Source organism: Acinonyx jubatus, chromosome B4 (genome assembly GCF_027475565.1).
Source record: "Acinonyx jubatus isolate Ajub_Pintada_27869175 chromosome B4, VMU_Ajub_asm_v1.0, whole genome shotgun sequence".
Classification (NCBI taxonomy): domain Eukaryota; kingdom Metazoa; phylum Chordata; class Mammalia; order Carnivora; family Felidae; genus Acinonyx; species Acinonyx jubatus.
Window position 1 is genome coordinate 54265239 of NC_069387.1, and position 23578 is coordinate 54288816.

At 36.1% G+C, this 23578-nt stretch overlaps 1 protein-coding gene and 1 long non-coding RNA gene across 9 annotated transcripts in view; one reads left to right on the plus strand and one right to left on the minus strand.

Moving 5' to 3' along the window:
• LOC128316366 (uncharacterized) overlaps positions 1–23578 on the plus strand; it is a 119913-nt gene that overhangs the window by 19820 nt on the left and 76515 nt on the right. The gene's annotated exons all lie outside the window — the stretch shown is intronic.
• Positions 1–23578, minus strand: part of ABCC9 (ATP binding cassette subfamily C member 9) — a 130179-nt gene that overhangs the window by 3592 nt on the left and 103009 nt on the right. For 5 of the 7 annotated variants that reach the window (XM_027035706.2, XM_053225977.1, XM_053225978.1 and 2 more), the window contains 8 exons: positions 14713–14814; positions 14012–14132; positions 12572–12702; positions 11775–11853; positions 9788–9896; positions 7693–7796; positions 4987–5120; positions 2941–3003 (listed from right to left, as the gene is read on the minus strand). In XM_027035706.2, coding sequence (XP_026891507.1) covers positions 2941–3003; positions 4987–5120; positions 7693–7796; positions 9788–9896; positions 11775–11853; positions 12572–12702; positions 14012–14132; positions 14713–14814 — 843 coding nt within the window. Of the gene's footprint in view, positions 1–2093; positions 2270–2940; positions 3004–4986; positions 5121–7692; positions 7797–9787; positions 9897–11774; positions 11854–12571; positions 12703–14011; positions 14133–14712; positions 14815–23578 lie in introns of all 7 variants that reach the window. The other 2 variants (XM_015064301.3, XM_015064298.3) reach the window with 1 other exon arrangement.

Sequence of the window (23578 nt, forward strand, 5' to 3'; positions counted from 1 at the left end):
TCAGCTCAGGTCATGATCTCGCAGCTTGTGCGTTTGAGCCACGTGTCTGGCTCTGTGCTGACAGCTCAGAGCCTGGAGCCTGCTTCAGATTCTGTGTCACCTCTGCTCTCTGCCCCTCTCCCGCTCATGCTCTGTTTCTCTCTGTCTCTCAATAATAAATAAATGTTGAATGATATATATTTAGGAATTACCAAAATTTGTAGGATACTGCTTATTTTTGAGAGAAGATCAGAATCACTTGTATACCCATGCATTTAGAAAAAAAAAAACTTAAGGTTAATGAATTGTTTAATATCTGCTGTGTATTTTCCCTCCAAAAAAGATTATTCTTCAATCATCATATCATAGATGCTAAAAAAGGAATTTGGCCTTTAAATCCATAAATAGAATATTATAAACATTGCCTTGTTTTACTAAAATAACATTTACTTAAAAAATAAAAATAAAAACATGGAAAAATCTTGGCCAATGAAATATGTATGTGGTGTCTATTCAATTAATCAAAAATATTTTTTTCTTGAGAAACTGTGGTGTCAATTATAATAGCATTGATGCAATTTTTGAAATGCTCTAGAGAAATTAATTAAGAGTGAAGAATAAATCACTTTCATAAATAAATGCCATGCACTATTTTCGTGCATGAAGGCTTACTTTCAGAACCCAAAGACATTTGTCTTTTGAAGTTCTTTCAGTTTTCAGTTGCAGTCAACAAATTTAACAGAACAGCTTTTAGCAGGGAAGAAAGAATAGTAACTGTTAACATAGCTGAGAATCATTCTACAAGGGTTCTGTCACAAGTTGGTGGTTTTCTCTTTCTGTTAAGAGCCTGTTAAGAGAAGTTGGTCCCACGGTAATTCATCCTACCCATGGCTTTCTGTGTTCCAATGGGGAGGTATCCTAGTGACTACATTAGTGGTCTTGAAATGAAGAATGGGTGAAAGATACAGAAGTCTATGAAAAGTATTCAGTGAATGTAGGCAGATAAGAAAGAGAACATAATTTTTTGGTTAAAAATAGAAATTTTGCTATGGGGTGCCTGGGTGGCTAGTAGGTTGAGTGTCCGACTTTGACTCAGATCATGATATCGTGCTTTGTGAGTTCCAGCCCCATGTTGGGCTCTGTGCTGACAGCTCAGAGCCTGGAGCCTGCTTCGGATTCTGTCTCCCTCTCCCTCTGCCCCACCCCCGCTCACACTCTATCTCTCTCTCTCTCTCAAAAATAAATAAAGATTAAAAACAAATTTAAAGACATACAAATTATGCTCAAGTAATCTAGGTGTGAACTAAATGGGGCTACTCAGCAATACCATGCTTCATGCAGAAGACAGAAAACTAGTCTTTTAAGTAGGCAAGGGTCTGCTTCCCCCACCCCTTTACCTGCTCATTTAGGGGCAACAGGAAGTTCTTTCTCCCCCCAAATATCTCCCTACCTTCTCCAGGGAGAAAATTCTTGAAAATATTAGAGAACTGTTTTTCAAGTTAGCTAATTCTCTCACCCATTAATTCCTTCACACTCCAGTGTGAATGACTTAATCAGGTAACTCTCCTCCAGGACAGAGTTCATTGGGAAAGTGAGAAAAAAGTGGCCTTTTCTTTACCTAGGCCCAGTGTATAAAAGGTGGGCCCTGATGGGAGTCATTTCCTACCACTTTAAGAAAAGCTGCACTTCAAAAGGTTCTCTTTCCCCATGTATCAGTCACAAAAATGGAAGCATACAAGCACTTCATACATAGCTCCCAGTACTCAACGGTTAAACATAAATAATTCTGTAAATTAAATAATGCAATCTTCAGGGCACATAAGGAACATGTACAGTGTTTTTAAGGACACTTACAATATATCCTCAAAGAATAGTGAAATTGGTCCATAGGACAGAGGTAAATCTGATTCTCGGGTTTTTGTAAGTACTACCTCCTGCATATATACATACTTAAAATTATGCATGTGCTTCATTAAGTATTGAACATAACTGAAGCAGCAGGTTGAGCTGATTTGCATGAGAATACCCCAAAGGCATTTCCTTCACCATATCCCCATCCCCTTTAATCCCTGCATTAGTCCTGCCTGACTGAGGGGATGCCACTAGATAACTACCAGAGAATGGGCTAGTTGGCAGAGGAGCTGATGACGGTCTACTTGTTGGTCATCACCAAAGTGGAAAAGAGGCCATTCTTGTGGGCGAGCAAGTTTGGAACATTATCACACTCCACTAAAATACCCTCAGAGAAGACTAAAACAAGACCTGCATCCAAAATAGAAGAGACACGGTGCTGGAGAGAAAAGAGAAATGGAAAGACAAGAGTCAGCAAGACGGAAAATGTCCAGGTGATTCATTTAAAAAAGTTATTGTTAAACATTAAGCCTAAATGCGAGCAAGAAACCATCCATCTGCAGACAGGAAGAAGAAAACCATGGCCTACATTAAGTAAGCTATGACAAATACAAAGATGTGAGCAATCCTTCAATTTGGTGCTCAGAGAAAGTATCTGCCTCAGCTGTATCTCATTGCTTTCTTGTTTAAACAGTTAAATGAATAGAAACATAGAAATTAAGTGTAAGTAGTAGCAGAATTGGTAGTCATTTTGAAGAATTTTGCTTCTGAAACTGCTCATCAGATGATTAGATTATCAAAAAGAGAATTACCCCATGTGAATTACCATCTGTGTCTGGTGAAAAAACACAGGCATTCCTGCTGGAATCCTTAGATTTAGGATATCACATCATTAGGGGAGGTAGGCAGAACAGACAGTTTGGGGAAAAACAATATAAAGACTTTAGAGCATAGCTGTGTGTATGTGTGTGTGTGTTTCACACATACAGAAGCATTGGCAGAGAAATATATCATTCAACGTACGTATACTTGAATTGCCCAAAAGTTAAGATTATTGAATCTTGGAACAAAACCCAAAGAGGAATAAATAACCCTGTCTCCAATACTTACAGCTATTGTAACAACAGTGCGGTCTGCAAAAGCCGTCATTACCACTTTCTGCAAAATGTTCTCCTGTCAAAAAATAAATAAATTAAGTCTGAATTTTCTCTGGACTTCTTTTTCTTGCCATACTATTCCTCCCTAAGACCAAAGACCCCCAGGCTTCTGAGAATTCCTGGCTCTTGTCTTCTGAGGAAGGTATGACAGGGGGCAGTGCCAGCAGCAAGCTTATGCTGGGTTCTGTATGTGTCTTCAAAAGGCCAATAAAACTCAGTGATCAACCCAGAATGACTGATAGACTTGTTAACCAGGGAACTGGAAGGGGAAAATGAAATTAAATGGGCATGGAAATGCTCACTTGAGTTATACCAAACAGTATGTATTCAAAACTAATAAAACCCTACAATGGTGTTAATCTTTGGGTTAGAAAAGGGAAAAAGTAAAAATACATGCCCCAATTCAGATTTTGACCCATAAAAGAAGAACCATCTAGGCAAAAACCATTTTTATCCTTACCACAAACTGTTACCATTATACCCTGAAAGATGTTTTGGGTAATGATTCTCTCTCTCCTAGGGGAAAACTTGATTCCTAAGTCTTCTTAAGTTTATTTATTTATTTGAGAGAGGGAGAGAGCGAGCGATCAGGAAAGGGCAGAGAAAGAATCCCAAGCAGGCTCCATGCTGTCAGTGCAGAGCCTCATGAGGCTCGATCCCACAAATCATGAGATCATGACCTGAGCCCAAATCAAGAGTCAGACACTTAACTGACTGAGCCACCCAGGCAACCTGATTCCTAAGACTCCTAAGTCTTAATATGAAGACTTCCTTCCAGTTCAGGTGGCCTATTGCCCATTAATTCATTCTCTCTTTCTCTCTCATCTCTTTTAAGGCTATATTATACTTATGATAATCCCCAATATTATAAATCATTAGTAATTAATACTAATTTTGATGTAGTTATGTTTATTTAGTGAATTGGCTTAATTAGAAACTATTTTATATGCTTCAAATTATGTTAACTTTGAGAAGGAGATACAACTTTCTGTAATTGGTTAGAATTACTAGAAAGAAATGATGTCAAATTAGCATCTCCATGTATAATTGATTCTTAATAATCTTGAAACTATTTCATATGTCTGGATATTTTTTACCCAACCTAAAGTGTGCAGCAAGAGAATACCATACGTTTGTGGATGTTTTTTATTTTTGTCCTTTCTGATGCCAAACGTCTAATATCAAGTTAACTTGTAAAAGAACAACATTAATTGCTAGCTCATACAGTTTGTGGTTTAATGTGACATTTTCTCCACTCCATCACATTCTTCTAGACAGATCCTTCTTGGGTGTATTTAACAGTTTTAAATAATTTCTTTCAAAAGCTAAAGTTTCTGGCTTGTTCCTGTGATCACACTGAGAAGACCACTGTCAGTTCTAGTGAATCCTTCTTCTTCAAATTGCTTTAGAAAATAATGATTGATTTTGTTTATCAATTTCTATTAAATAGAAATTTGCATACTTCATTTTACAACTTCCATGGCATAAGACTTGAACACTTGAGTACAGTACAGTACTGTTGTCAACTGAGCATTGGAATTTTACTGCTTTAAGAATTTATCAAAAACTGGGGTGTCTGGGTGGCTCAGGTGGTGAAGTGTCCGACTTCAGTTCAAGTCATGATCTCATGGTTTGTGAGTTTGAGCCCCACATCGGTGTTGATAGCAGAGAGCCACTTCAGATCCTCTGTCCCCTTCTCTCTCTGCCCCTTCTCTGCTCTCTATTTCTCAAAAATAATTTTTTTTTAAAAAAAGAATTTATCAAAAAGTGATGGAAAGTTTATTTTATGTTTACTGGTAGTAGGACTTGCTTTAAAAGTGTCATGTCTCCTTTATCATAATTTTCAATGTGCTATCATCCGTTGATTAAAGAAATGAATGAGAAGACACTCAAAACAACAGTACTGAGGATTCTGAACCCAGTTGGGGAAAAATAAGTTGTAATTTTTACGTGTGTCTCTCCAACTCTTCAATTTAAAAAGCGTAGATAATGTACTCACTGTGGCCATGTCAATGGAAGCTGTTGCTTCGTCCATGATGAGAATGCTGCTTTTGCGGACAAAGGCCCTGGCAAGGCAAAACAGCTGTCTCTGTCCAACGCTAAAGTTCTCCCCACCTTCAGTGACAACTGCATCTACATCAGAGAGAGAAGCAAGGATTTCACTAAAGAAATGCTACTGACATTTTCCTTGAGCAAAGTAGGGGAAAATAGTTATGTCCTACAAGAGCATGCTGGACCTCACTGTACTGCTGCAAAGATTTCATAGTGGGAGGGCAAAGAGGAATTTTACTTTGGGAAAATGAAGATGATCCTGGGCCATCTTATCTTTGACAACAGATTGTAAATTACCTCCTTATACTAGGATATAAAATACATTCGGCATCTTGAAGACTGGAAGACCTTAGAGGTCATTTAATTATTGAACATAATTATCAAGGGGGATTATTTATTATAATTATCTGAGGCCCAGAGAAATGAAGTGGCTTGCCCGTAATCACATAGCTAATTTGTAGTAGAGCTTGATGAGAAACAGAACATTCTTGACTCTAATATCCATTCTTTTTTCATTATACCATCCCACTGGACTGTAAGGTCCATGTGGTTAAGGACTGGGTTTGTTTTTCTCCATCAGTGTGTCCATCTGACATAGTGGCTGAATAAAACATTGTATGGATAGATGAATGTTACATCCTCATTATCATTTTTGTTTGCTCTCATCCATATGTCATAAACTGTCCTACTATGAAGTTAAGATAAATTCTGTTTCCAAAACATCTCTTTTATTAGGTTTCAAACACTTCTTCTTAGGGTCCTGGAGGTAAATTTCTATTGATCATATTCTCATTGCATAAAATTTTTATAATTTTTCACGCTTGGGAGCTATGCCTTTATTCTCCAAATTTTAATTTACATAATAAATAAGGAGGGTGATGGAGGTGATGAATATTCTTTATCAGAGTTGGCCTGAACCAGATCTTTATCAAGCAGTTGATATAATCTTTATGGGGACAATGAGCATAAACAACACTCAATTACATTGTGTAAATACAATCCCCTGTTGCTTACACTGTACCATAACCCTTGAACATCATGCCCATGATTCAAAACAGGTGCATGCATCTTTCATGTGAAGTGAAGAGGACTATAAAGTTTTCATTGCCTGTATTCCAACTACTAACGGTGTGTCTGTAACACGAGAAGGGTATATACGCATTATCAATTTCTCAAGTAGACTTATTGGGCTTACCATCAGAGACGTCAAAAATTATGATAGGAAAGTTCTTCCAGACCTCTGGAATTGCTCCCACGGTCTAACACTGGCAAGGTCAATAAAACTACCCTTAAAGACATGCTATCTCAATTTCTCTTTGTGGGATGCCTTCGCCTTGGAACCAAATTAAAATCATATTGTTTTTGAGTAGGTCCTCCTAACCAAATAAACTAATAATAAACATGGTTTTATTTTGGAGGCTGATTTTCTTTCTAGATGCCAATACAACACAACCAATATGGGAACTACATGTTATTTATTAAAATTAAAATTTATTAAAACAATTTTTATTAAAATGAAAATAAAATAAAATTTATTTATTATTCATTAAAATAATTAAAATAATTTATTAAAATCTAATTTAATAAATGTTTAATTTATTAATATTTAATAATTAAGTTAAATTAATATTTAATTTATTACTATTTAATTTAATCAACCAGCTCTGATCTTTCTGATTACTTTCTTAAATGAGTTCAGATTTTTTTTAATGTTTATTTATTCTTGAGACAGAGACAGAGCATGAACAGGGGAGGGACAGAGACAGAGGGAGAAACAGAATTTGAAATAGGCTCCAGGCTCTGAGCTGTCAGCACAGAGCCTGACGCGGCCCTCGAACCCACGAACTGTGAGATCGTGACCTGAGCTGAAGTCGGATGCTTAACCGACTGAGCCACCCAGGCACCCCATAAATGAGTTCAGATTTTAAGTCCAAAACAATAAATATTCATTTTTATGAGTTGAAGACTGCATTGTACACTTTGTTGTTTTGGTTTGTTAATCACTTTCTTTCATTATTCAAGTTGTTTTATTCTGTCATCATTTGTCAGAAGTTGTCTACCTTACTCTTGAGCTAAATTTGTATCAGTGATTGTTTGAGTACGTGTTTTATCCCTTGCACAGATGGCTAAAACTGATACTGCAGCAAGGTCATAGAAAATGATGTCTTCACAAAATTATGTTATGTTACATAAATATAAGAAACAGTCCCTCCTGGGAACAAAGAAAATGGTTGCCAATGTGGAGAAACTGCCTGCTCCTAAATGGTACCTCCTACTTTGAACTTAGTAGCCTCTTCAATCCTTTTACTCATTTACTGAGGGTTAGAGGTCATGTAGATCATGTGAGTAGAATAATCACAAGGAAATATTCTGATTAAAATGACCTGTACCACTAAAGGTGAAAAGACTGAAGAGTTAAGTGTATTAAGAGGAATATTTTGGAGTGTTCATATAGAACAGAATTTGTTATAAGGTTCATCCTTTTGCATCCCATGCAAATCATTAGATTTTAAGTGTCCTAATGACCTTTTGGAAATTATTTTAAATATAAGGGGATTTAATATGAATTATGTAATTCTAGCATAAAATATAGATAGAGATATATAGAATTAATTGCATATGTTAAAATAAATGTATTCTTTAGAAAACATACCTAGACCTCCTGGCAGGGATTTGACCATATTCTTCAGCTGAGCAATTTCTAGAGCTTCCCAGAGTCTGTCATCTGTGCATTTACACTCTGGATCTAAATTAAATCTGTAGGGGAAGAAATAAGTTATTTAGTCAATAAATAAAAATAAAGGAATTTTTACATATGCTTGCTTATTGCTATTCTTTCCTGAAAATGTAAATCCTGGGGTACCTGGGTGGCTCAGTTGGTTAAGCATCCAACTCTTGAAATCAGCTTAGGTCATGATCTCAGGGTCGTGAGATGGAGTCCCTTGTTGGCTCTGTGCTGGGCATGGAGCCTGCTTAAGATTCTCTCTCTCTCTCTCTCTCTCTCTCTCTCTCTCGTTCTCTCTCTCTCTCTCTTTCATTCTACCCCCGGCCCCCTGCACTCACACACGTGTGGTTTCTCTTTTTCTAAAAAAAATGTTAAGTCCTGTTTGTTTTGGTTATTATTATATCCCTGGTACCTAGAACAGTGCTCAGGATAGAGCAGGCATTCAATTCATGTTTGATGAATAAATGAATGACCTCAATGTTATGAACAATGTTTTCTGATGATACAGTTAGTATATTTATACGTGAGACATGACATGGTAAAATTCATTATGTGGATTTATCCAGTTTCATATTATGTTTATGTAACTTGAATAATGTCTAGCAAAGTGTTTCCACAGAACTGATGATTATATGGGAACATATAATGATATCTTAGATGAGCTGTACTGCACCAACCACAATAGTAGTATTCATCATAAATATATTCAGAGATAGAAATTCACTATGGTATCACTAAATAACTTGATACATCCACAACTTTTATTTATTTTCTTAAAATTCTTTTTTTTTGAGAGAGTGTGAGTGGGGGAGGGGCAGAGAGAGAGGGAGACACAGAATCTGAAGCAGGCTCCAGGCTCTGAGCTGTCAGCACAGAGCCCAACGTGGAGTTCTAACTCACAAACCATGAGATCATGACCTGAGCTAAAGTTGGACTGTTAACCCACTGAGCCACCAAGGTACCCCTACACAACTTTTAATTAAAATGATTTTACCGCTGAATATTGAGCAACCTTACATACATTTTCTCTTCAAGACAAAAAGAAGTGGCAAATACTTCTTTGTAATTAAGGTAGAGGAGGGGAGCCAGAGAGAACAAAGGATGTATGGAATGAGAGACATGACCCGGCAGATAATGCCATGGTGGGCTTTGGAGTCAGACGAACATTATTTGGAATTGGAGTTCTACCACTTACTAAGTGTATAAACATGGACAAATTAGAGCTTCTCTGAGGTTTAAAATTTTCGTATGTAAAATAAGGATAATAATATGTATACTAGAGCAATGCTTTGAAGATTTAATGAGACAATATATTCAAAGCACTTAGAAGATAGTAGATACCTAGATACTGCCATTCTTTCTTTCTTTCGTTTTCTTTTTTTACTGTGGGAAACCATAAACCAGGTATCGAGAAGATTGTAGCGGCTTCTTAAAAGCAATTTTGGCTGAAAGAGTAATTGTGAGGGATAGGGGAGCCAAGGGATTCACTGAACTTAATATCTGCTGAGCCCAGGCCAGACACATAAGCAATAGGCAGGATATCTGTAAAGGCAGAACACCTTAGAAATGTCTGTCAACAATCACTGCTCCAAGTACAGAAGAAAAAGTAGCTTTTGTGGAGTCAAACTTAAAGAGCAGAGCTCCTAGAAATATATAAGGGACTGGCTTCTATAGGTTAATTCAGCAACTCTAGGGTTTCCCAATCCAAACTGTTGGTCCTTATTTTGTTTGTTTGATTGCTTTTTTATTTTTAATTAAAAATTAAAAATTTTTAATTATTTTGTATTTTATAATACATGTGTAATGTATTTTAAGTAGGGCCACACCCAATGTGGGGCTTGAATTCACAGCCCTGAGATCAAGTGGCTTGCTCTATCCACTGAGCCAGCCAGGTACCTCTCTGATCTTATCATCCTGATAACATTGTTCACACCTACCTGAAAAACAGTTCTGAGTAAAACCCTCCCATGAGCCAAAAGGTAAATCCTGAGGCATACAGGTTTCTGTTGAATACATCACCTACCTAATAGAACCACTGAATAGTATTGGATCCTGCAAAATGATTGAAAGTCTAGAACGTAGTGTGTGCAGTGGTAGTTTTGAAATGTCTATCCCATCAATGACAATCTTTCCTGTTAAAGAGAAACAAAAATTATAAGCACGTAGTAAAATCAAAAGAAAAACAATATTGTTTACAAACGGAAAGTACTTGCCGGGTTCAGGGTTGAAACTCAGAAGATAAAGCTTTCCATTTAAGTATTAAAAACATCATTATGCATCTCGAAGAAAAATATACATTTTGGTGATATTTTATCTTATGTATTTTCCCTTAAAGAGATTCTCAGTTTCTATTCAATTTCTGTGGTTCATACAAACCAAAAGTACTTTTTCTCCTTAATGGGTCTTCTTTCTTCTGATATTCCTTTACCTTCCTTCCTTGTTTATTTTCCTTCACAAGATATTCTATATACATTTACCTATCTGTTTTAATTGTCTTTTTCTCCTAACCACAATAATAACTCCTTGAAGACAGTGATTTTTATCTAAATTATTTACTCTTGTATTGATTGAACAGAACACTGCTTTGCAAATAAGAAAGGAAATTCTATGACATACAAATCAAATTTTAATGAATTTCTCCATACTGTGTTTAGACTTATCAGAGACTTGTGCAATCTTGATGTTTTTTCCTCAAATTGATAAGCTATTTTATCACATCACTTTGTGTAAAGACAGTATTGCCCTATGAAATGAGTGGCCAGGTGAAAAATGGCAGGCGGGAGTCCCTTTTCCAGCTAGATTTAGATTCAAGAAGAAGCAAAGTGATCAACTTAAACTTTCTTTCGGGAGTACCACATTATCTATTAAAATCTTAGTAGCTTAATGCTAAATAAGAGAATCAGTCATTGATAGTTCACATGGAGCCTAAAATCATGTTTCTGGATTCGTGAGGAAGGAAAAGGCTAATCTAATATGTACAGTTACAGCCACAGGTTTTTTGTTTTTGTTTTTTGAATGAAAAGTGTCAATCAATTGTCTTTGGATTATGTCATTGACTTACAATGCAAAACCACTGAAAGTCCTCAAAGTACCTGTGTATTATTACTCGCCATGGAAGGGCAGGCTGCTAACCCAGTGGCTGATGCCTACTCTGCTTCTGAGTCTAAACCCTGAAGAGACTTCAATTCCTGTTCATCTGCGCTGTTCATAAACTGACCTCTTTATCTCACAAAGCTGTTGTGTAGATTACACTAAGTAATATAAACTGTCAAGTATAATAAAAATGTGAAGTACTATAATTGTCAGCATAATCATTTCAGATAATAATAGGAAGCACTTCCTTGAGCTCATGATCAAGCACATTGCTGGATCCCCTTTTATTCAAGATTGCTTATGTGCTGGGCTATTTATAGGCCACTTGATAGACTAAATAATGTGACATATTTTTTATAAAGCAAAGATTAAATTATTTCCACGTATCATATTATTAGTAATTTTGTGGATGCATAAATATTTTTGTATGTTTTCAACATGTGCTTGGCAGTTTGCAGCTTTGCTGCCTCCAAAATGTTCAACATCATTAAACCATGTTACTAAGATGATAGTAAGAGTCATGCAGCAAAATTAATAATGTAGATTACTTATCTCCTTGCATTTTCTTCCTTTGATGGGAATGGATATATTTTTAGTTTCCCCTATTCCTTTCTCTTAAAATGCCACCTGAATCTACTGCTGTTCAAAATGGATGGTACTGTTTTCGTTTTACCAGTTTATTAGAATTCTTCAACAACAGTCTCTAGAGTTGAGTTCAAGGCTAATAATTTTATTAGCAATTCTATGTTCATTCTTTACTTCTAGAGTGTTTATCAACCTCAAGCCATGGGTTGCAGGACACAAAGTCCTTATAAATATTCGTTTATTATTTCTGCAGGATTAGGTAAGTTGATGTTGCATTTTTTTAAGGAAAATCACCATATAGTCATGAAAAAAAAACTGAGTTAGTAACTTACCATCAAATATATCAACCATTCTGAAGAAAGCCAGAGATAATGATGATTTCCCACTGCCAGTTCGGCCACATATGCCCACCTAAAAAAGCAAATGTCACCCAAAGAGAAGAGGACACAGAAAATGGGCAAAAGTAGTTTTAATTTAGACAAGATACCATGGTGAAACTGCATTTCTATTTAAATAGTTATAATAAATCATTATTCTTTTCTTAGGGCTCCTTTATGTATTATCATTAAGATGAAAACATAGAATCCTCACCAATCTTCAATGACTTCATTCTAGCTCTTTTGATGTGTATGTGGTTGTGTTGTTTTTCCTTTATGGCTTAATTTTTGTGTTTAGTGTATTGTTGGTCTAATAAGTATTCAACTTTATCTTAGAAGTGATGATATTATAACAAACAAGACTGATTCAATTTTTTTCTGCACATTTTCTCTTTTTAAAGTAACTAAAACAAACCATTTTGGGACTAGAGCTAGTACAAATGCAAAATTTCTCAAGGGGATGTCCAATATGGCTTTGAGCCAGAAGCCAAAAATTTGGAAATACACATGTATTGTTGATTTCCCTGATCTTCGTGGGAGACTAATGAATGGCAATATAACTTAGAGAACATGTATTTTATCCTGATCCTATCTCCCCTCTCTTTTATGTAGATAATTTGATCTGTAAAGTACCAGGAGTGTTACATGAGCCCAGTGAGAATGTACTTGGCTGGATGTCTGAAGAGCTTAGGTAGTGATAAAATGGCTCCATCAAAGGTTTTGTATGAAACAAATGGTAATGAATTCCATACCTTTTGCCCAGGTTTGATGTAAGCCTTGACGTGTTTAAGAACAGGTTTCAGATTATTTTCGTATCTGACACACAGATCATGAATCTTGATCTCCCCTTCCTGTGGCCAATGTTCTGGAACTTGAGAAGGGTCTGGGGGGTGAGGGTGGAGTAGGGGAAGTCAGAGAGAGAGGAAGAGAGAGTGGAATGGAGGGAGGGAGAAAGGGACAGAGAGAAAGAGAAAAGGAAGGAGAGAGTGACAGAAAGAAACATACGCATACTGATATACATTTATACATACAAACATATACTTTTTTGGTAAATTTAAAGTAATACTGAACCAAATGCTATGTCTTTTTAAAATTAAAATTACATTCAGAGTAAAGGCCTATTGATTAAGAACTTTCAAAATAGTTATTTTGTGTTTGTTTTGGAGCATGAACTATCTCATGTCTTTTCTGCATTCCATAATTTGATTCTCTTTAAGATAGTTATTCATTCCTTTGTTCAGTCAGTCAGTCATGAAACATCTGAGTACTTAAAATGTGAGAGGTATTGTGCAATGTGCTGGAAATATGGAGATGAAAGACACACCTCATGGTGCTCACTGTGTCCTGGGGGAAGCATACAAGTAAGTTGGTGTCTGCAACACTGCAAGGAGAGTCAGTGATGGAGGCCAACCCAAGGTGCTCTGGGAGCACAGATGGTGGTAACCTGAGAGTTCCGGGAGGGTTTCCAGAGGAGATGGTGGCTGAGATGAGTCTTACAAGGATAAGGGGTGGTGAAATTTGTTTCAAATATATATAAAGAGAAAAAAAGATAAAAAGAAAACCATAGAAAGAAACCATAGTATGTTGGTATGGCCAGAGTAAAAGGTGTGTAGATAGATGATGAGAGATGAGACTAGGGTAGGTGGGTAAGGATCGACTAATGAGGAGTCTAGTGATCTTAGCTTAACTTATCTGGGTTCTGTCCTTGAAGATCTGGATAGCTATTGAAGTATTTAGGCAGAAGAATGCATTTTAAGCATGAAATTAAGAAAGATCATTCCGTCTTCAGTATTGAATTTCCTGCCAATTTTATTCTAGCAAAGCTGAGAATCTCAGTGAGTAGTTTTAAGATCCAAGTTTCTTGACATCTAAGTTAAATTGATCTTGAGAAAGAAAACACAATAGTTCATAGTTTAGGCTGGTAACTAATGTAATAAAGTCCAAATACTTTTTATAATTCTCTTTAAATATTACTAAATAATATCTATTTGGATTCTGGTTGTATCCAAAACTTTTCAGGCCTAAGTAGTCATATTATTTCAGGTATACCTTATAAAGCAAAGTCAAGATGAGAAGGGATTCTCTGGATATTAAAGTGGAAAACAAAAGCAAAAAAGACAGTGTCTGACACACAACTATCATTTATATAAAATAAACACTTAAGTGAAACAAAATAATATTCAGAACAATACCCATGGTGCCTTCATAGTTCTCAGACTCCATAGTTAAGAAACTGTTCACTTTCTTCACTGCCCCCATTTGGACCTCCAGGTCAGCCAAGTTCCTCACAACCCAATTCAAATAATTGGTTATCTGTGTCAGGTGACAAAAAAGTTAACACGTTTAAAATAAAGTAGCAATCTTTGTAATCACTGGATATTTTAGGATAGGATGACTTGGACAGTTAGTGTACATCATGTGCTATGACTTATAAGTGCTGCAAGATATCAGAGACCAGGGAGGGTATCATGGGATAAAGCAGGCAAAGAAAGTGTCCACTCTTCTTCAAGTGTCCTCAAATGTCAGTGTTGTGTAAACTGTCCCCTGCTTCCCTGCACAAGTTGTATTACCTGTTTGTACTTCTCTCATTTATATTCATATTCATTTTAGTTTCTCAGAATGGGTTGTCAATGACTTAGGACAGGGATTTCACACCTCGGGAGTGCTCTCACCATAGAGTTTGAGCAGTTTCTAAAAACTGACTCACAGTATAAGAACTTAATCCACACTGTCCTAAAATGCTGAGCTTGTGCCCCATCCTACCATTATTTGCAAGATGTCATTTCATTATGAATTTCAAACTGCTCCTCTAAATCCATGGATAAGAACTGACGATGACTATAGAAAGCACCTCCAACACCACATGAAAAGAGACATTTTCATCCATACCTACCGTAAGTGCATACAGAAGACCCAAGCCCACCAATCCAGAATTGGAAGACCCGCTGATGGATGCAATGGAAGCAGTGAGGACAATGCAAGCTCCCAAATAATCCTAAAAAGGAGCAAGTAAAAAAAAATGCTAAAAGATTTTCGTCGAGTTCTCATACAAAAGGTACCAATCAATTTAGAGAGGTGGGTACTAAGACAGTACACATAAATTTCAGGGGAAGGTTACCTAAGATGCGGATGAATGACAACTCACAATATTAGGGCTGGAGTGGGAGTAATTCAGCACTCTCATTGCATCTGTGCAGAAATGGATTCATACAAGTTAAATAACTTGCCAGAAATTAAGCTGCAGTTGGTGGCACCACCAGGATCAGACGTAGGGTTTCTTTTTCTCCTCCCCCACCCTTGCTATAGCATTGTGTTGCCGGACAAGTAATTATTTCGAAACTTGATTTACTACCTTCAATTTCATGTGTGCTTATGTCAGAGTTGTGATCTAGCTCCCTTGTGCTATATAGTAAGGGCTTGGCAGAAATTTGCATCTGGTTAACTTTAGATTCTTGTCTAAACTGTTTGTCAAATATCTAGGCTTAGAGTTTGGGACATTAAGTCTCCAGATTTCATGTAAATAAGGATAAGGGTTTATATTTGTTCTTAAATGGGAAGTGTGGGCCTGTCTTAGAGCATCTGGATGAGCTATGACTCAATGGTAAACTCTTCTGTGAAATTTTTAAAAGTTCACTGAGGCCAGTCTTTATCTCAAATAAGAAACAGGGCACAACCATCCATTTTCAAACACCTTGTTCCTTCCCATTTCCCAGCAGTCTTAGTCATTGTTATGTCTTATCATTTGTGAAAGAAATCTTTCAAACTTTTCATGCTGATGAGTCACATGTTCCAGAAGCAGGTAGCATTTCAGGCATGAGCACTTCTACAGTTATTTTAAGTCTCATCTCACTTGTGACCTTTCAAGTCTAGATATGTCTCTGATCCCTCAAAAAAAAAACCAAATAACTAGATGCTAAGACATTAATGACAGTAAAAAAAAAAAGACTTTAATGACAGTAATGGACTGCTTAACATACTGGAGTAACAAGTGAAGTTACTCAAATCATCTCCCATGTGAGCTTTCCGAACTCTTTTTAAAACAGCTCCAAAGACCTAGTTCTTGAGGAGCAATCAGTAATCCCAGCCTTGAAATCAGAGATCTGGGCTCAGACCCTGACTTTGCCAATTACCAAATAAGTTAAACCCCTTTGAAACTCAGTTTCTTTGGAAAATAGAAATGATACCTAATTCAAAGACTTTGAAAGGACTAAAAAAGATTAAATGCCTGTTAGATTTCACCACCTCCATGTATCAGGATGTCTTTTTTCCTCTGGATGATTTTCAAACGTTTGAAGCAAGCTTAAAAGTTTATGTGCATCATAAAACATCAAAGGTTAAAAGAGGCACTAAAATTTAATTCCATAATGATTCCCATGATCTTTATAAAGAATAAAGAAAGAAATCATGCAGAGTTACTCTCTTGAGGCAGTAAATTCCAAAGAGGTAGTAAATGCTCCTTGGATTGCTTCTTCCAATGGGACCATGTGTTAACAACTTGTCACATCCCAATTAGACAGTTCTTCTTCATTTTCCCTTTATTTGAAGCAACAACTACATGGATGCATAATCTAACCAGTCTGGGCCACTCTTACATCTTACAAATGCCAACATGCTCCCAAAATACTTCTAAAATATTTACAGCAATATGAATTTTTCCTTCCAGCCCTCTGTCTAAAGTTAGTACTTTTGAAGTTATGCTGTAAATTTGTAATTTCTATGTTATCTTTTTAAAAAGGACTTATAAAAAGTTTCTGTGATAAGTACCAGAAAGCAAGTTAGTATACTTTGAGCAAGGTCCTCCTTGCTTTGAGCAAGGTCCTCCTTCTCAGTTTGATATAAATAAATACACCATTCAGCTTCTGAGAAATTTCTGTGGGTAATGTACACATTAAGGCTTTGAAACAAGGCACATTTTTATTAATTTTATTAATAAAATTATATTAATTTATAATATTAAATTTATTAATAAATTTATTAATTTATTAATTTATTAATTTATAATTTATATAAATTATATTCTCTACTTTCTCCCAGCTGGCCTTATTGGGAAGAAGAGCCTCATTCATTCATTCATTCATTCATCTATCTATTGATTTATTCATACATTCATTCATTTATTTTCAAGTCTTTACTTAAATTCCATTTAGTTAACATACAGTATAATATTAGTTTCGGGAATAGAATTTAGTCATTCATCACTTACATACAACACCCAGTGCTCATTACAAGTGTCCTCCTTAATGCCCATCACCCATTTAACCCATCCCCCCCACCTTCTTTCCAGCCTCCCTGTTTGTTCTTTATAGTTTACAGTCCGTTTTATGGTTTGCCTCTTTCTTTCCCCCACCCCCACCATATTCATCTGCTTCATTTCTGAAAATCCACATATGTGTGAAATCATATATGGTATGTGTCTTTCTCTGATTCACTTAATTCAGTTAGCATGATACACTCTAGCTTCATCCATGTTGTTGCAAATGGCAAGATTTCATTCTTTTTTTATGGCTGAGTAATATTCCATTATATATGTCTACTACAACTTCTTTATCCATTCATCAGTTGATGGAAATTTGGGCTTTTTTCATAGTTTGGCTCTTGTTGATAATGCTGCTAAAAACATCTGGATGCATTTGTCCCTTCGAATCAGTATTTTTGTATCTTTTAGGTAAATATCTAGTAGTATAATTGCTGGATCATAGGGTGGTTCTATTTTTAACTTTTTGAGAAACCTCCATATTGTTTCCCAGGATGGTTGCACCAGTTTGTATTGCCACCAACAGTGTAACGGGGCTCCCTTTTCTCCACATCTTCGCCAACATCTGTTGTTTCTTGTGTTGTTAATTTTAGCCATTCTGAAGGTATGAGATGGTATCTCGTTGTGGTTTTGATTTGTATTTCCCTGATGATGAATGAAACTGAGCATCTTTTCATGTGTCTTTAGCCATCTGGATGTCTTCTTTGGAAAAGTGTCTATTCATGTCTTCTGCCCATGCCTTAACTGGATTATTTGGTTTTTAGGTGTTGAGTTCGATAAGTTCTTTATAGATTTTGGATACTAACCCTTTATCTTTCTGCTGTGCAGAAGCCTTTTACCTTAATGAGGTCCCAACATTCATGTTTGCTTTTGTTTCCCTTGCATCCCAGACATATCTAGTAAGAAGTTGCTATGGCTGATGTCAAAGAGGTTGCTGCCTCTGTTCTCCTCAAGGATTTTGATAGTTTCCTGTCTTATATTTAGGTGTTTCATCCATTTTGAATATATTCTTGTGTGTGATGTAAGAAAGTGGTCCAGTTTCATTCTTCTGCATGTTGCTGTCCAGTTTTTCCAATACCTTTGTGGAAGAGACTTTTTCCATTGGATATTTTTTCTTGCTTTCTCAAAGATGAGTTGACCATATAGTTGTGGGTCCATTTCTGGGTTTTCTATTCTGTTCCATTGATCTGTGTGTCTGTTTTTATACCAGTACCATACTGTCTTGATCACTACAGCTTTATCCAGAATTGTGATGCCTCCAGCTTTGCTTTTCTTTTTCAAAATTGCATACATTCTTTTAAAAATATAACAACAAAATAATCACTGAGTCTCAACAATGGAAATTAGACAGTAGCCCTAATATAAACATTATAAAGGAAATGCAAAACATTATGTACTCAATCTCTCTGTCTCCTTCTGTCTCTTTTTCTCTTTCTCTCACCCCTCTCCCCTTCCATTAAAATGACTATGGAATCGTTATATTTTATATTGGGGCTTAGATTCACTTGTTATAGAACTAAATGGTAAATGCAATTAGATGATTATTTAAATTATTTTCTATTACATTAAAATGGTAATTCTGGTAATAGATAGTTTACCCTGGCAATAAAGCCAGCAAGAGAAGTAAAAACAGATGAAGGAGGGAAAGGAAAAGGCTGATCAATAAGTTTGAGTTAATATATATTTTCTGGCTCTCTTTCATATGGCTAATGTTTTTAAAACTGCTTGTAAGGTTTCCATTATGATAATTAGACACTATTATTTTAATTATTATCACAGTAAATAAAATATGCCAAAATTTACTTATAAGAGATAATGTTTTTGGTTTTTTGGTTTTAAGAGATAATGTTTTTGACATCTCAGTGATAAGGCATAGCTTCTTAAAGTAAATTTATAGCACATTTTCAGTGGATGAACACATTTTCAAAATCTACAGTCCACTAAATTCGAATAGATATGAGGGCTTAAAAGCCAGGATGTCTGTACCTATATCAAAGCTATATCAAAGTTATTTTATTTATTATAAAAATATTCTTTATCTTTTTTTTTTTTTAGAAAGTACTATCCATGTTGTCTTCTGGTTAGACCAAACTAGATTATTTCCACTGCTCAAAGAAATTTTTTTGTAATGAATTTGGAATTTTTTGGAGGCATTTGATCAGAATTTTACCTTGATCTGCATAAGAAAGGAAGCTCTTTTGTGTACAATGTTTATCATGAGAACTCATAGCAAAAATACTAAATTCTATTAACTTCCCTTCAAATAGGACAAGAGTATAGGTGTGTGAAATTGGTGGATAATGTAAGAGTTTATGCTAGCTCCCTACTTTTTGTTTCTTTACCATTAAACTTAAGCAATGTAATGAATTACAAAGTGATTGTACAGTTATACCTTCTTTCCTTTCTTCGCAAATATGTGAACAACAAAATGGCTTCAAGGCAATTAATTAAGAAAGGAGAAGCAGCTGGTCTGAATAACTCACACAGGAGATCAAATACTTAGCACTTAGTGGTCACTAGGCAGCATTTATTCTACTGCTAAGTCCTTACACATACTAATCAATCAATTCACTGAATAAAAGCACCTGTGGTCAAAACGATACAGTGGAATGACAAATTCAGTTTAGGAAATAGAAGCTACTGCTTATGTGAACTGCCAGTTCTAAAAGAGGTCCCCACCAGAGGACCTTTTATCTGTCTAGTGATAAATTATAACTTCCATCGAGTTTGTGAATTCAACACTTCCCTCCAGAAGAGAAGCCTTTGATTTTCAAAGCTAAAAGAGAGGCCTCTTCTTGGATTTCCAGTGATTCAATGGCATCTATCTATCTTTTCTATAGTGAAAACTATAATTCTATAAAACAGACTTGCAAATAGTTAATAGAGATTCAATCTCTTTCCTTTTGTAGCCCTCAGAAGTACTGGTCTATGGCACCACTGAGTATCTGGGGGAATATATCAGGGCCTCCAAAGTATAAGATCAGTGCACACCTGTCTGTTGTGGAGTTATGAACACACAAAAAAGCTCTGTGTTGCTTCATAAAACAGGCTCTCGTGCAAGCTCACCCTGAATACTATTTTCACTTCAGTCTGTTGATTCTAAAGACTTTCTTTTTGGCTTCCTGATGTGAATTTTCTTTTATCCTTTCACCACACAGCAAGACAAAGCCTTGGAAAGACAGCTTTTAGATAGAGTTACACAATTTTTGCAAATGGAAACACCGGTGCCAAAGAACTGGAAGTGTTTAGTGCAGAGGGCTGAAGAGAAAACGCCATGTCGAACCAGAGAACGTAAGCAGCATTCAAAGGTTAGGCTGTAGTCACACTCTGCACGTGATTGTGGCCCCCTCCACTTGGCACCCACAGGAAAAATGCTCCCCTCTCTGCCAAAGCAACCTGGGTGGTCACGGTCTTGCTAGTTTTCCTCCAGCCAATTAGTTTGCTCTTTTAGACTCTTGTCCTTTTTCGATGTGAGTGTATGGTGACCTTTATCTTTTTTGCTAATTCAGAAGGAGTATGAAATGAATACAGTGGTCAGGGCTACCTCTTCCATAGGGAAAGCTGTTCACTCAGAGAAGGGGAATAACTTGTGATTGTCTTAACTCTCACTTAAGTTGATGAGGGAAAGAAATGAGAGCCATATATTTAAAATAAATTAGAGAATGAACAAAAATTGGATGGGGCTCATGGATCTTCCCGAATCCCACAAAAGGTGTTTTTCTCTGGTTTCCCTTCCTTTCTTCTTGAGATTTTCTGTCCAGGGAATCCAGTGACATTGCTTTTGAAAGCTCAAATTGAGAATGAAGAGAAAGGGAGGCAAAAAATAGCCACAGAAAACCACAATAAATTTTCTCCCCTTTCTCTTCATTAAGGTGATGAGTGAATTAGAGTTGGTGAAATTCCTAGATCTGCATCAGGATCTCCCCTCACACAGGAGAGCAAACACTTGCTTCTTCTGATTCATGCCCAATGCCCCAACCTTCCTTGTACCACTTTAGTTGTGTTTCTGCTCTGAGAACTCCAAGAATATTTGCTATAAGCAAATATTTTTCTTAATTTGCTGAGTAATATGGCAAAGAATAGAGAAAGGAGGAGTTATGTCAATACTGTGGGTTAAGTAAGATCAATGCAGATTCACTGCAACAAATAGAAGTTTTCATTACTTATTTTTTTAATGACTTACAAGACTATGTCCACAGCTGTCGGGGTCAGAGAACAGTTCACACCCTAGTCTCCAAGGTCCTATATCTCAACATTCATGTTTCTGACAAAAGGTCCATTTATTTCAAGCTGAAATTGTGTCTCCGGTGATGTGGACATGTCCACAGGAGGACAGTAGTAATGAGTTCTTTATATGTATACAATTAGGAGAAAGGTTATTTCCTAATAGGAGTTATCTAGTTAATTTATTCAATACTCCTACTGTAGCACATGTTCTTGGATTACAGCATTTATATTCAAATAAATATTCTGATATTTACATACTCTAAATAACAGCCTGGTTCTAACGAACACTCTCAATGTACTCAGAAAAAAAAAAAACAGAAAGAGAGTGAATCTGACTAGTTTTAAGTTGGATCACTGAGGGCTGTCTAGAGGGGTGTGTGTGTGTGTGTATGTGTGTGTGTGTGCGTGCACACCTATATAAACCTATATACACCTATATAAACTTATTGACACACACAATTAGGCAAAAGAGACAAATCATATACAAAAGACTGTGGAACTTGATTTCTGTCTGCAGATATGCCTGGAAGTTTGCAATGAATCAACAAGTTCCTTACAAAATTTGCTTTTATCCATAAGAAATAGAAGCCAAAGATTCCTGATTTATTTTTGTATTGGTTTTTAAGGGAGAGCTCTGGTAATGAGATTAGACAGCAAATGTTGGAAGGGTTATAATACACAGAAAACAAAGACAAGACATACTAACAAATGTATTATAAAGGAACAAAATAAGATAGCAAAGTCTGCCCTTCCTGTTTCAAATACCAGTATTTTCTTTCAGTTTCTACAGTTGGAACTAGAATTCTTTTACATTCAGGTTGGTCTGCTGCCTTTTCACTTGGGGGTTAAAGTAACGGGCCATGAGTCAAACTGACCTAAGCCATTCTGAATCTGGCCACTCTTCCTCTCTAATTTTTCCTGACTTCCCCTTCTTTGGCAGTCTGAAGGCTCTAATATCTTGTCTTCTGGCTATGAGAGTAGAACATACGGTTTGCTTGAAGATTCTTGTTAAACACTTGTCCATTAACCTGACAGTAGGAAGTGCGAAAGAGCAGAAACAGGAGTCTGGTCACACATTCACCTCAAGTCCAAAGCAAACACACTTGCCCCTTAAAAAACATGCTTGATCTCCAAGTTAGGAAAAATCAGATAACAAAGGTAACTACTGATATTTTCCCTTGTGGTTTGGGGACATTCTTTCATTAAGCTATTTCATGATTAATTCTGTTATTCAGATATGATTGGGTTTTTTTCTTCCTTAGAGAAAACAAATTTAAACAAATAGAAGTTTAAAACGAGGAATTAGGGTCTGGATAGGATCTAGAAATAAGGTCTTAGTCTGGTTATAAATCCTAAGCAATACTTCATCTGCTTTCATGCTATCTATATATAGGTAATTCAGGAGACATTTTGTCCTGCCCCAGAGCTACCTGGAAGGAATTTCTTAACAACAACCAATCTAAAATTTGTAAAATATAATTGTCTTATGTCACTGAATAATTTCTATATTATTACTAATATAGTGGAAAAGAATCTCTAAACCAGCAGAAAATCATGACAACTAAAGCTCACAGGGGGCTCTAAGAATCTATATCAATTTGTATCCGTCTATCAACAACTCAAGATTATAACCTAGCCTCCTTCATTTTAGCCTCATCAAATTCCTTTCACTATCTGCCCTCTCTGGTCTGTTGAGTTTTGAAAGCCTGCATGCAGTAGGGATGTTTAATTAGTAGACTCGATGTCCTTACAATAGTACAGATAAACTTACTTTTCCTTTTGACAAATGGACAGGTAATTATTTTTTAAAAAGTTTACAGACAACTCATCATTACCACAAAAATAGCATATTTATAGTGCTGATTATGCAGACTAGTCTGCAAACTACATTTCCTTCCTTTCTGGAATTTGTATCTCATTCGTCTCCTGGTTCATACTCCAGCCGGTTAGCTTATGAACCACTTACCAGGGTAGGTGCTGTTTCCACTCATTTATTTATTCATCCATTCATTCAAAAGTCATTTGTCGAGTGCATTTGCTAATCAGTGAACTAGAGGACTTATATTATTATTTTTCATCGCAACACCCCCATATTCTTGTTTCTATTTTACAGATGGGAAACAGGACTCAAATAAATTAATTAACTTGCTAGATTCAAGTCTGCATGAGGCCAAAGCATGTGCCTGTTCTCCTACTTCATAAAGGAAAGAAGAAGGCAACAGATGATTAATTGCAGTTTTTTATGTTTTGTGCTAACGTGATCCTCCAATGGCTTAAA